At 40.9% G+C, this 13,170-nt stretch overlaps 1 protein-coding gene across 3 annotated transcripts in view; it reads right to left on the bottom strand.

The window, feature by feature from the left end:
- NETO2 (neuropilin and tolloid like 2) overlaps positions 1-12,813 on the bottom strand; it is a 58,781-nt gene extending 45,968 nt beyond the window's left edge. Inside the window, exons 1-2 of one of the 3 annotated variants that reach the window (XM_086689515.1) lie at positions 12,401-12,813; positions 381-437 (exon numbers count right to left, since the gene is read on the bottom strand). In XM_086689515.1, coding sequence (XP_086545641.1) covers positions 381-437; positions 12,401-12,434 — 91 coding nt within the window. In that variant the 5' untranslated portion in view covers positions 12,435-12,813. The remainder of the gene's footprint in view (positions 1-380; positions 438-12,400) is intronic. The other 2 variants (XM_086689514.1, XM_086689516.1) reach the window with 2 other exon arrangements.
- Positions 12,814-13,170: the final 357 nt, after the last annotated feature.

Genomic DNA, 13,170 nt, shown 5'->3' with positions numbered 1-13,170 from the left:
CAAGGACAATCAGAACAGGTTACAGGGCTTTGAATAAGATGGAAATATTTCACTTGTCTACCCTGAAAAAAGGGATTTTTATTTTTGCTGAGTGATAAGCACAAATCTCATTTAATTTCTGGATATAATCCATAGTGTGCTAGGAACCACTAGTAATGCCAATTTAAAAAATTTATCAATCAGGGCAAGACTTTATGTTGACAATTTAGTTAACTGCAGCTGAACCCAGTTAAATTGAGGCTGATAGGTTGACAGAAAGCCTTAGGTCATTGTAACACCCCAGAGGGACTATGGAAATAGTATTCAAAAGTTGCAATCCCTTCCTATAAGCCATCCCACTGTCCTGGATAAGTGGTAAGTTATCACTGTAAGTACTTTACCTTGGGTCTTTTGGGCCACAGCAATCCCTTCGACTACAAGTATTGTTATTAACAACACTAGAGAAATGACAGAAAAGAAAAGTTAAAAAAGTGAATCCATATTATCTTACTAAATTTTTAAGGAAAATCAGATGATAAAAAAAAGATTAATCAAGCCCTCTCTTTCTTGCTAACATTGATTCTCAAGATTTTTAAGGTCTAAATGTTGTGTTCTGATTTACTATTTCACAGTTAACCCAAGAAAAAACACGGTTGATACTGTACTCATTTACACAAACACTAATAGTGTATGGCATTTACAGCATTTTTCAATTTGTGATAGATTAAAAACACAGTTTTTTTGCAACAAACTTTGTTTGCCCTAATTTATATTTACTATATAAGTACTGTAAAGTAAATATAGACTATATTGTATACATTTGTTGTACTCCATCTCAAAGGGTTTACATGCATTCTATGGCTGGCTCTGCAATGTATTATACCAAAGTTCAATTAGTGATTGTGAGAGCACTTATAATTAAGATGGAAGTAAGGGGGCAGCAGTCTCCCAGAAATCAATTCAAGATGTTTTATAGCTGCACATAACTATGCTGTGTCCTGTGTTACAAAAGCCAGCATATTTAGAAAATGAAGCTTTAAGCCGACTTCGGCTCAGGTCATGATCTCGCGGTCCGTGAGTTCGAGCCCCAAGTCGGGCTCTGTGCTGACAGCTCAGAGCCTGGAGCCTGTTTCAGATTCTGTGTTTCCCTCTCTCTGACCCTCCCCCGTTCATGCTCTGTCTCTCTCTGTCTCAAAAATAAATAAACGTTAAAAAAAAAAATAAAAAAGAAAATGAAGCTTCCCCCCCCGCCGAGTTGAACATTTCTGAGACCCAGTCACGTTGAATTGTTTTGTGTATGTATGTATTTTGATGATTCTTTTAAACATTTTATTTTTATGAATGGTGCATGGATAGCTTTCTCTGTCCCTTTCAATGTAAAGTTCACTTGCCTCAAAATCTTGTGAACTGGAATTTTTATTATTCATTCAGTCAATAAGCACTTACAGAGTACCTACTGTCAAGGATAGCAGGCACTGAGGATGCACAGATGTTGGGGGAGAAATGCGGCAAAACATTTAAGAGTATGGACATTACGAGTTCGGTGGATACAGGCTGAAGTTCAAGTTTTGCTGTGTACCAGCTGTGAGGCCTTTTTTTTTTTTTTTCTTTTTTCTGTGAGGCCTTTTTAACTCAGTTTACTTATTTGTAAAATGGGGATGTTGTACTAGTAGCACTAACCTCAAAAGGCTGTTGTGAAGATTAAATGAGATGATAGCACTGGTGTAGCACTGGTTACATGCTAGGCACTCTGTTACATAAATGATAGACAGGAAACTACCATCCTTGAGTTAGTCTATTGTCAATGACAGTTTACAATACAAGGTGAAAAGAAGTTTAACAGAATTTATACAGAAAGCATAATGGAAGCAGGGATGGGAACCATTCATTCTGCTGAGGGTGAAGAATAAAATGAGGAAAATTTCAGAAACAGATGGTATATTCTATTTGTACCTTACAGTACCTCAACCCAGGATACAGAGAAAGAAACAGCTTAGACAAAACCACGAGTGAGCACTTGCTTATGGCAGGTCAGCAAACTCTGAGTTCTATACAGCAGGATGAGCATGTGGAGGACCAGTGGTGTATCAGGTGACAAACAGAATGAAGTCTGATGTTAAAAGTCTTGACAAGCATGCTGAAGAGTTTGGACTTTTGACTATAATGAGAAGTCATTGTGAGTTTTTAAAGTAGAGTGTGACATTATCATATCTGTGTTTCTGACCAATGATCCTGATGGTTGTGTGAAGGGTAAACTTTTAAAGACAGGGGAGAAGGGGGTGCGTGGGTGGCTCAGTCGGTTGGGTGGCCGACTACGACTCAGGTCATGATCTCATGGTCTGTGAGTTGGAGCCCCGCATCGGGCTCTGTGCTGACAGCTCAGAGCCTAGAGCCTGCTTCCGATTCTGTGCCTCCCTCTCTCTCTGCCCCTTTCCTGCTTGGTCTCTGTCTCTCTCTCAAAAATAATAAACATTAAAAAAAATTTTTTTTAAAGAGAAGGGAGAAGGATATTCAAAATGGAAGCAAAGATGATGAGATCTCTAAGCGGAGCACTGGTAGTGGAAATGGAAAGGAGGAAAGAATTTATAACATGATTCAGATGTCGAGTTAATTGTAATTGGTGACTTACAGGATGAAAGCAGGGAGAGAGATGGGGGCATTGAATAGGTTGCTAGTTAAGTGACTGGTAGACAGTCACGCAATAGCATGTATTGAGTATCTACTTCCCAAGTCACCAAAGTAAAAAGATAATTCTTGCCATTCAGTTGTTTACATCTTAAAATCTAATTGTCTGGCATCTTCATCTTTAGTTTCCTGTATCCTTGCTGACCTTTGTCTCCTCTGTCTTCTGTCAGCACCTTTAATTTCCTCTTCCTTTTCTTTGGTGGCTAGTAGTGTTGAAGACCTCCTGTTATGTAGGACAATCAATCCTCCCTTCAAACTCTTCACTGGATCAGAGTTTGAAGAACAGAGAATTGAAACGTGTTTTTTTAAAAACAGAATATGTGTAATCAAAAAGAAAAACCTAGGGTAATATTAGGTATCTGACAATTCAGCAAATAACACATCCATTTGTATCAATTTGTATCTTGTTAGAGGACACTACTTCCCAAGGCTATCATTCAGATGATACACAACTGATCAAAATTTTGTGCTCAGTATACCTTTCCTCCTGAATCAACAGACATAACAATTTACTAGTCCTCACATTTATAATTCATGGTATATAAGTAACACAAAGCCAGGCAGAAAGGGCAAGTAAGGAATCAACAAACTGAATCCAGGAGAGCAAGAGTAAAGCTATGGTAAAGGGATGAACTATGCTAGTTCATTATTACATAATGATCAATAATTTGGCTACATAAAATATGGACTTAAGAATTTTACAGAGTGTGCAACTAAGGCAGATCATTTTAAAAATAAATTATAAGCCCAAATAAACCTATTATTCTTTTCTACTCTATTCAGAGGGTGGCTCACAATTTTTTTTCCCCAAAATCTTTAAAAAAAAATATTCACAACTTAATAAACCAAATGAGCTATGCTACTGAATATAGAAATGATATATAAAGAATACGGTGAATCTGCATAACAATCAGGGATAGAAATATTTAGTGACAGTTGTGACTACTAATCATTCTAAATTCCATATCATAATAAACATAGTTTCCTCCCAGCTGTATAATAGGATCTTTGCAAATTGCTTATTATAACAAGGCTGGGATATTAAAACAAACTCCATTAATGCCAAACACTGGAATTATTTAACTATAAGAAGCAGTGCCATGCTTCTTTGTTCTGTCTTTAGCCCCAACTATGTGCCACTGTTCCCTTCTTCCTCTTACCAAAAGGATCAATAATTTCTCAAATCCAGAAATACCACACGCTTCAAATTAAAAGATAATGTACCCAAGAAGGCACTAATTCATTAAGGTAGAAATCCATGCCAAAATAAAAATTCTAAACTCCTTAACCATACAGTTTAATTACATAAAGAAGGGTTTGTGATTTGATGCTTAAAAGAGGGAATGCTCATTATTTATGCCCATACCTCTAGTTCTGGAGTTTAGGCGAGGCCTTGTAATGTGTGTACAGACCTGACTTAAAAATGAAGACTTAAATGATAAAGACAGATGCTATTCGAGGTGTTAAATACCAGTCCTCAATGCTACTCCTTTTACCTTGAAACACTGTCCTATTAGCTCTATGCAGAGTCTTCTCCCCAGGGCTTTCAGTTTAAAGGCCTTACCCTGAACTATAAAAATCAAGATCAAGTTTATTCTTTCCACTGTTACTTAACAGTGGAAACTCTGGCCAATGCAATACTGGAAAGGAGACAAAATTATTATTTATAGATAATGTTACTTAAAACCTAGAAGTCCCAAGAGAATTACTAGGAAATTATTACACCTATTAAAAGAAGAAAGTAAGACTAAAACAAACAAACAAGTAAACAAATTTAATACAACGGAGTGACGATAGGTTTTGGATAATAAAACAATGTGAAGGTAACAATTCTTCCCAATAAGTTACATATTTAATGTTTTAATCAAAATCTTAGTTTTCTGGAGGACTTAAAATGTTGCTGATAACTCATCTTAAAAGCTTTTTCATACGGCCCAAGAAACATTAAAAAATAAAAGACATAAAATACATAAAAATAATATATACTTATTACAAAGCTATAGTAATTCAAAATGTAGTAATGGTATAGGAAGAAACAGATGATCTGTCAACAAACATAACCAGCCCCCACTGTATTACAGGCAGTGGTCAGTCCTTGAGGCTACAGCAATGAAGCAAGCAGCCCTGGTCCTTATTCTCAAGCTTAAAGATAAGAAGATGGAAGAAAAAGCTGAAGAAATGAAATAAAATAAATAAATAAATAAATAAATAAATAAATAAATGTATATATACATACACACACACACCACAATTTATTATATGTATGGTATTTGAAACTCTTGGTGAAATGATTCTGGGATAACTTGTTAATTATTAAAAAAAAAAAGTAGGTCTGTTCCTTCAAGCTAAATAGAAAAATAAACACCATATTGAAAAAACAAAGTTGAATTATCTATGTATATTTTTGGGTGGAGAACACCTTCATTTACTAAAGACAAACAAAAATTACAAATAACTGAGAAAAAAAGATTATGCCATAAGAAAAATGTGCCAAAACCAAAAACAATGAAGGACACCTGGGTGGCTCAGTCAGTTGACTGTCTGATTCTTGATTTGGGCTCAGGTCATGATCCTAGGGTCATGGGATTGAGCCCACGGAGTAGAGCCTGCCTAAGATTCTCTCTGTCTCAGTCTCTCTCTCTCCTCCTGTCCCTCTCCCCAGCTTGCATGCATGCTTCTCAAATAAATTTTTTAAAAATGCAAAAATTTAGCCTAATATAAAAAAAAAGGCAGATTCTATTGTTGGTCAGGATATAGAAAACTGACATACGCTGTCACTGGACTGTAAACTGGCATACCTTTTTGGAGGTTAATCTGTTAATATATACCAGTTTAAAAATGCACAAATCCTACCCAGCAAGTCTACTTCCAGGTGTGAGAACTGAATCAATCATCGGGACAGTAGCGTGCAATGTAAAACATAATCACCCAGAGAACTTATTAAAACACAGATTTTGGAGTGGGGTGGCGGGGGTGGGTGCCTCCAGAGATTTTGACCCAGTAGGTCTGGGTTGGGGCTTGAGAACTTGCATTTTAACAAGGAAGTCCCCCATTGATGCTAAAAGCTTCTGGCCCTGGGAACATACTTTGCAAACCAACTACTACAATAAGAGAATGATGGTAGACTGTAAGAAATGGAAAGAGGCTGCCCATTTTCTCCATTGGTGATGGCAGGGGCAAGTTTGGGCCAAAATGGATGTGGCAGGGTAGGGGACTAGGAAAAAGGAGTTGATCAGTTGGTTTTGGAAATGTTGCTGAACGCTCTGCTACCTATTCTTATAATGTTCCTATAAATACTTCTTATTTCTGGGCATCTGCACTTGCCATGGATCACCCTTTGCTTCCACTAGAGTACCTTTGCACTGTTTAAGACATGCACTTTCAAAATTAATTTTATCTGATAGCATTCAGATTTTTCACTTCTGTGACTATTTAACAGTTCTCAATCTCTGCCTGGTTTTCTTTTACTGATTTTGCACAGTTTACACAACATAGAATATATTTCTGCCAAGTATACAAACTGTGGAGGTAAGTAGTCAAGGGCTAGAGTGAAGGTTATATCATTACTAGGGATCTTCTATCTTATTCAGTTGTAGATGATTAAAAAAAAATTTTTTTTTTAATTTTTAAAATGTTTATTCATTTTTGAAAGAGAAAGACAGAGCACAAGCAGGGGTGGGGCGGGGAGGGAGGGGGGGAACACAGAATCTGAAGCAGGCTCCAGGCTCTGAGCCCAACAAGGGGCTCAAACTCACGAACTGCGAGATCATGACCTGAGCCCAAGTCGGATGCTCAACCGACTGAGCCACCCAGGTGCCCCAGTTGTAGCTGATTTTAATTCCAAGTTCATCTTATGGTCCAATATGTACGCCAGAGTGCCAGTCAGTATATCTTCATTATAGCTACTCACTCCTGTGTCAGCAAAAATGAAGAAATGACACAGGACATTCCTCCTTCCTTTAAAAGACATTTGCCCAGAATCTACAGTGACTTCAAAATAAAATTTTTAACTGAACAAAAACACCACCACTTTCCCAAAGTTGCACACACATGTAATTGGCCAAACTTAGTCACATGACCACACCTAACCCTATGGAAAGCTGGAAAATCTAGTCTTTCTGTTGGGTGTTCACGGGCTTAATTAAAATTCAGAGAATTACTGAATTATAAAATGGATATTGGGAGACAACTGGTTATTCCTGCCACAGTTCCCTATAATCTATTCTGTACTCAGCAGCCAGTGATCCTTTCAAGACATAAACCAGATCATATCACAGCCTTTCATAAAATCTTCCAATACAGTCCCATTACATTTAGAATAAATCCAATACTCTTTACTCTGACTTCAGAGGTCCTACATGATCTAGCATCTGACCTCCCGATTGCTACCAATGGCTACACAGGCCTTCTTCTCATTACTTCTATACACCAAGCTAATTCTTGCTTTAGGGACTAGTTTATTCCTTTTGCCTAGAATCTCTCTGCATGGCTGGGTTCTTCTGGTCATTCAGGTTTTGTGACTGACTTCTAAAGAAACTCTACATTTTCTCCTTCATCCTACTTTATTATATAAATATTTTAATTACTATTTATATGACTTGGTATTTTCTTGATTATTTGTCTCTTCTTACTAGAAAGAGGAGCATTGTCTGATTCACTGATGCCTCTCTAGTGACTAGAAGACTGTCTGGCCCACAATAGCATTCAATAAAAATTAGATGAATACATGAAATGACTAAGCATGATCCTGATTATGTCTTTTCTGTTGACTACAACATAGTACAGAGAGCCCTGCATTAACAAATTAAGCAGCACACATCTTGGTTAACAGTAATCACACAGATGACCCAGCTTCTTTTATTTGAGCATACGTCAGGGACAGGAAAAGAATTGATTTTTTTTTCTTTTCAGATATCTAGTCACTACTCTTACTTTCCTCAAGCTGGCTCAATTTACTTGTTAGTAATTGAGTGTGCCTCTTTCCAATAAGCCTTCTTGTTTTAAGCACTTAAGGTTTGTAGAATCTATCATCAGACGCCATGATGTAAAAACCACCTAACTCTTTACTGCTCTATGAGAGCAGAATGGAGTTTGATGAGAGTCCAAATGCTACTTGAGGTAGCAGTAACTTGTTTTCAATAAACTGTGTTCCACAGGATGGAGTACCCAAATGTAATCAAACTCAATTTTACTTATTATTATTAGTTAAGGAAGAAGACGGATTTGGGTGCCTGGGTGGCTCAATTGGTTAAGTGTCTGACTTTGGCTCAGGTCATAACCTCACAGTTCCTGAGTTCGAGCCCCACATCGGACTCCATGCTGACAGCTCAGAGCCTGGAGCTTGCTTCGGATTCTGTGTCTCGCTCTCACTCTCAAAAATTAGTAAACATTAAAACGTTTTTTCAAGAAAAAAAAGACACAAAGAAGATGGGTCTTGGCAAACTCTGGGATCACTCCAGCCTACATATGCTAATCCCACTGCCAACCACTTTAACAAAGATTAACTGTAGCAGTACTTTCTTTCCTGCAGAATGTGACAACCTCTTTGCTGGCCAAATGCTCTGCAGACAGCAGTTTTGTATCTTCTCATTTTACAGGAGCCTTCTTTAGACATCCACAGCAACTACCATCAAATTTTAACGTGACCAGATCACATTTTAAAGAGTGAGTCTTCTCACACACTAGTGCTGTAATTTCCAACATGCTACTCTAGGCATATTTAAACCAACATGTTTTAGTATCATTTTGCCTAGGAAGAACTGAACTTTCAGATTAGTAAACTGCAATTTTGTGAGTAATATAACAAACACATTAAAAAGTATCAGTTTTGGGGGGCCACTCTGATGAGCCTTTGAGAGGGTGAGGTCCCTCACCAATTAGAGCAACCTTGCTCTTATCTATTGTCTTTGTTTAGTTATTAAGTACCTCCTCATAAGGGTTCCTTTGAGGTAGCTCTCCTGTTAACCTAAGTTTGGAAACCAGTGGGCTGGATAACATCTTTGGTTCCCCTTTCCAACTTGAAGACCATAATAACTGGGATCTCAAAGTGATTCAGGGATACATTTTTTTAAATGTCAACAATTACTGTGCAGGAGCATAATTCAAAAATGAGACTGGAAAAAAAACTGCAGGAGACTCTGAATAGGTAATAACCAAGAGGAGAACTTGGGATTATTTTAAAACTTTAGATATGAATTTTACTTACAGTTTATCTTTTTCTATCTTATTCCAAAAAGGACCGAAGGTGGTTTTGATCTGAATTTGTTTTATAATGCACGTGTGTCTGTATTACAGGGCTGCATGTTTTCTCTAACAGGTGATCATGGTTTCAAAACACAAATACACTGGATTCTAGTTTGAGGATTTACTACAATAAAACCAGTGTTTACTCATACTTTTCAGTTTTCAGCATTAAAACATTTTCTTCAACTCCTGGGGGGAAAAGCTGAAAAGCTAATTTTTAACAAGACTGTACTTAAAGACTTCACTATTAAAGGGACAGGTTTCCAGTACTGTACTTATTTTGGTATGGTTTACATTTTTGGATGAGGTGTAAGAATGAAAGACAGGAGTTAATTTTTGCCAGTCTAAGATTTTAAAAATACAGTGTTGGGGCGCCTGGGTGGCGCAGTTGGTTAAGCGTCCGACTTCAACCAGGTCATCTCACGGTCTGTGAGTTCGAGCCCCGCGTCGGGCTCTGGGCTGATGGCTCAGAGCCTGGAGCCTGTTTCCGATTCTGTGTCTCCCTCTCTCTCTGCCCCTCGCCTGTTCATGCTCTGTCTCTCTCTGTCCCAAAAATAAATAAATGTTGAAAAAAAAAATACAGTGTTGAGGGATATTTATGATTTTAAAAATATAGCATAGAGGGATATTTATGCTATTACACAATAAATTTAACCTCAGTTTATACAGATTTAAATATAACGGAGTCTAATAGGTTTCTCCAGATGTGTGCAGAGTGAATAAAACAGTAAAAAATGGGTTTATAATACTAATGCAGTATTTTCATGTGACTATGATGTTTACTTAACTTTGGCAGAAAGTTAAATTTTGTAAGACCTGGAGTGATCGCAAACAGTTAAAAGTGAACTATTCAGTAATACCATGTGAAAGATTTAAAAAGCCTAGTACAAGTTATCCTTTTGTTCTCACTGCTGAGAGTAAAACAAAAAGAATCAATGGCATCTTAAAGAAAATTACCTTCCATTTAAAATCTCACACACTCATTATGGATGATTTGTTTTAGTAGAAATTGACCATAATATTCCAAACAAGGCTTTAGGTAGGTAATATCTGTAATTATGCAAATACTAAAGAACTGCCTCTGATAAGAACCTCTTCAGCATTGAAACAATTCACCTTACAGAACACTTAAAGGCTGCTTTTTATGCCTTCATGCACACAGTGAATGGCAGGATTCCAATATTTTTCCAAAAGATAATTAAAAAAAATTTTTTTAACGTTTATTTATTTTTGAGAGACAGAGAGACAGAGTGTGAGTGGGGGAGGGGCAGAGAGAGAAAGACACAGAATCTGAAGAGGCTCCAGGCTCTGAACTGTCAGCACAGAGCCCAACACGGGGCTCGAACTCACAAGCTGTGAGATCATGACCTGAGCCGAAGTCGGACACTTAACCGACTGAGCCACCCAGGCGCCCCTGATAATTTTTTTTAATTAAAAATGCCAATTTTTGTGTAGGTAACACACTTACTTGGTTTAAAAAAAAAATCAAGTGGTACAAATGGGCATACAGTGAAATAGAAGTGTTCCCCTCACTTTGGTCTCTGTCTCCCAGATTCCTTTCTCAGAATCAACTTTTGTTAATTTCTTTAATCTTTCCAGACCAATTTCCCATATTTACAAGAGCGCGTGCACACACACATACACTTTAGCAGACTTAAAAATAGCTTGTTTCATCTCTAGTAAGCCTACAACAACTTAATTTGAATTTTAAAAATACTTCAGCATGTAAAACTAGTGTAGGTTTTAGTGTACTTTAAAAAAGAAAAGCCAGATACTACATTGTTTTCACTGTTAGCTCTGTCATCACCACAGAATCCTTTCCTCAAAGGTGCAACAACTAAATGCTTCATCACAGTGGCCAGAGAGGGCACTGTGTACCAACGACAAAGGCATAGGCAGAAAAGCTGGAATCCCTTCACCATTCAGGAGGACCAGAGATTCTCTCCTAGCCAGCTCAGTTCCCTCAAGTTCAGCAGGAAGAGCTGTATAACAGGGCTAACTGATTTCTCCCCAAGGAGGCTACCCAGATGGACTGTCATGATGTTGATAACTTTAAAGCAATCAGAACAATGAAGCAAATTTGAATCATGAGGACTATCAGAAATCTTACTGTGCATATGTGATTTATTTTGAAAGAGTAAAAGAGAATCTTAATTTCCAAGGAATGCCTATGTAAATTAGGATTTACAGATAGGAAAACTACATGAAATTAACCTCAGAGTTTTAAATTGTAACATAATAAAGGAATCACTAAGAATTTATGGGGTGACATGAAATATTCACAAGGTAGAAAGTCCTAGGTTACCTTAGTACAAACTGTATCTGTAAGCATACAGTTGGCTAGTTAAGCATTTTAAATTAAACTGCTCAAATCTCAATTATGAATTTAGGTATGTCTGGAGAGCAGGTAATTTGTCCAATTAAAATTTAAAGCAAAATTAGACTGAATTTTCTAATAAACAAATTTGAGAGAAGTATTAATATGGAATGGGAAAAAACACCCAACATCTGTCACTGTACAAAAATCAGCATACAATAAGCTATATATGACACTGCTAATACAATACCTTAACTCCTTACCCAGTATGAAAAAGAGAATATTTCATAACATTACGAACGTTACAGCTATTCAGTTTTTAATTTAAATCGGTAGGGAAAAAGGGAAGCCCTTTTTTGTGTGTGGTGGTGTTTTCCTCTGACGACTGAAAAAAGGACTTATTCAGTCCGAGTTTCGGAAGCAACTTTGTATCACAATCTTAATTACCTATGTATATACATTTTAATCTAAAATAACACCTTCAGGAAAATGCAAAGCAGCTACAGCACGTTTGAGAGCTTTGTGCACTTGGCAAGTCCACTGTTTTAATTCCCGGCACAACAAATCAGAAAGAACTACACGACAGCAGCACGGTATTCCGAGGTCCTGGGAAGCGCCGGGGCGCGGCCACGAGCAGAGAGCTCCGGGCCGGGCAGACTCGGGTCGCGGCGCCTGCAGTGGTGCCGCAGCCTCCACGGCCGCAGCAGGTGGGACCCGGCCCGGCCCGCAGGCCGTTCCGCCACCCGCCATCGTGGGGCTTTTGGAGAGCCGCTCCGCGACTCCTCGGCTGGGGCTTTTATTGTTTGTGTGGAACGACTTTCTGTCATTAAATGCTGAAAACAGACCAGTCTTCGCCCCACTTACACGAACCCCACAACTTTGCAAAGCGATGCGAGGAATTTTAAGAAAGAGGCGCGAGGACACAGCTCGGAGGGCCCCGCCGGGCCGCCGCTTCCTGATCTCCCGTTTGTTCCTACCAGTGCCCCGGAGCCTGTCAGACACACAGAGCGTAGGGGAGAGGCGCTCGGAGAGCAAATCGATGCCGGGCGGGCGCGAGGGCTTGGCGGTCCGCGCGGACCAGACAAAGAGGCGCGTCGGGCGCCCGGCTCCAGGGAGGGACGCGAAGACGCCGGTCTCGGCCCGCAGGGGGCGCCGTCCGCGGCCCCGGGCGCTTACCTTTGAGGACCGCGCAGAGCTGCTCCAGGGCCATATTCCCGAGCGGCCCGGCGCTTCGCGAGGGGCCGAGGCGGCGGCTAGGAGGAGGCGGCGGCGGCGGCCCTCACGGCCCGGTGCGGCGGCAGTCCCGCTCGGTCCCCATCGCCGGCCACCAGGATACCTCCCCGCGGGGCACGGCTCAGGTCCTGCGGCCCGCCATGCTCGAGCACCCCGGCGGGCTCACGCGCTGCCCGAGCCCCCCGACGGGTGGCACCTTCTGCTCCGTGATGCTCCGTCCCATTGACCGCCCCGGAGGCGAGGCGCGCTGGCGAGAGGGACGGCACCGACGCTGGCCGCCCTGCCTGCGGCCGCGGCGCGGACCCCTCCGAAGTGGCGGGCGCGGGGAGCCCAGGCTCATTTAAGCGGGGAGCGCGAGCGCCGCGTGCCGGCCGCGCCGCCTGCGCGCATGTGCCCGCCCCCCGCCTCCGCCCGCGTGCCCCTCGCACCCTCCCGGCCAATCGCCTGGCGGGCCCGCCCGCGGCCTCGCGCCCTGGGAGGGCTGCGCGCCCGCGACCGTTGAGCTGGGGGCGGGGCGAGGGGGTGCGGGGCGCCGCCGTCTCGACCCCTTCGGCTGCGAACCGCTGATCCAGAGAGGCCGGCGCTGAGCGAGAGCCGGGCCCATTCCCCGCCGCCGCAGGGCGTCCGGGGTAAGCAGGTCCGAGCCCTCGAGGCCTCTGGCCCCAGGGAGGGAACGGGGAGCCCCGCAGCCCTTCCCCACCTGGCCATCTCCG

This window comes from Puma concolor, chromosome E2 (genome assembly GCF_028749965.1).
Source record: "Puma concolor isolate L17-30 chromosome E2, mPumCon1.1.hap2, whole genome shotgun sequence".
NCBI lineage: Eukaryota > Metazoa > Chordata > Mammalia > Carnivora > Felidae > Puma > Puma concolor.
The sequence above is the reverse complement of the archived record's forward strand: the minus strand, read 5'-3'. Positions and strand labels throughout refer to the sequence as shown.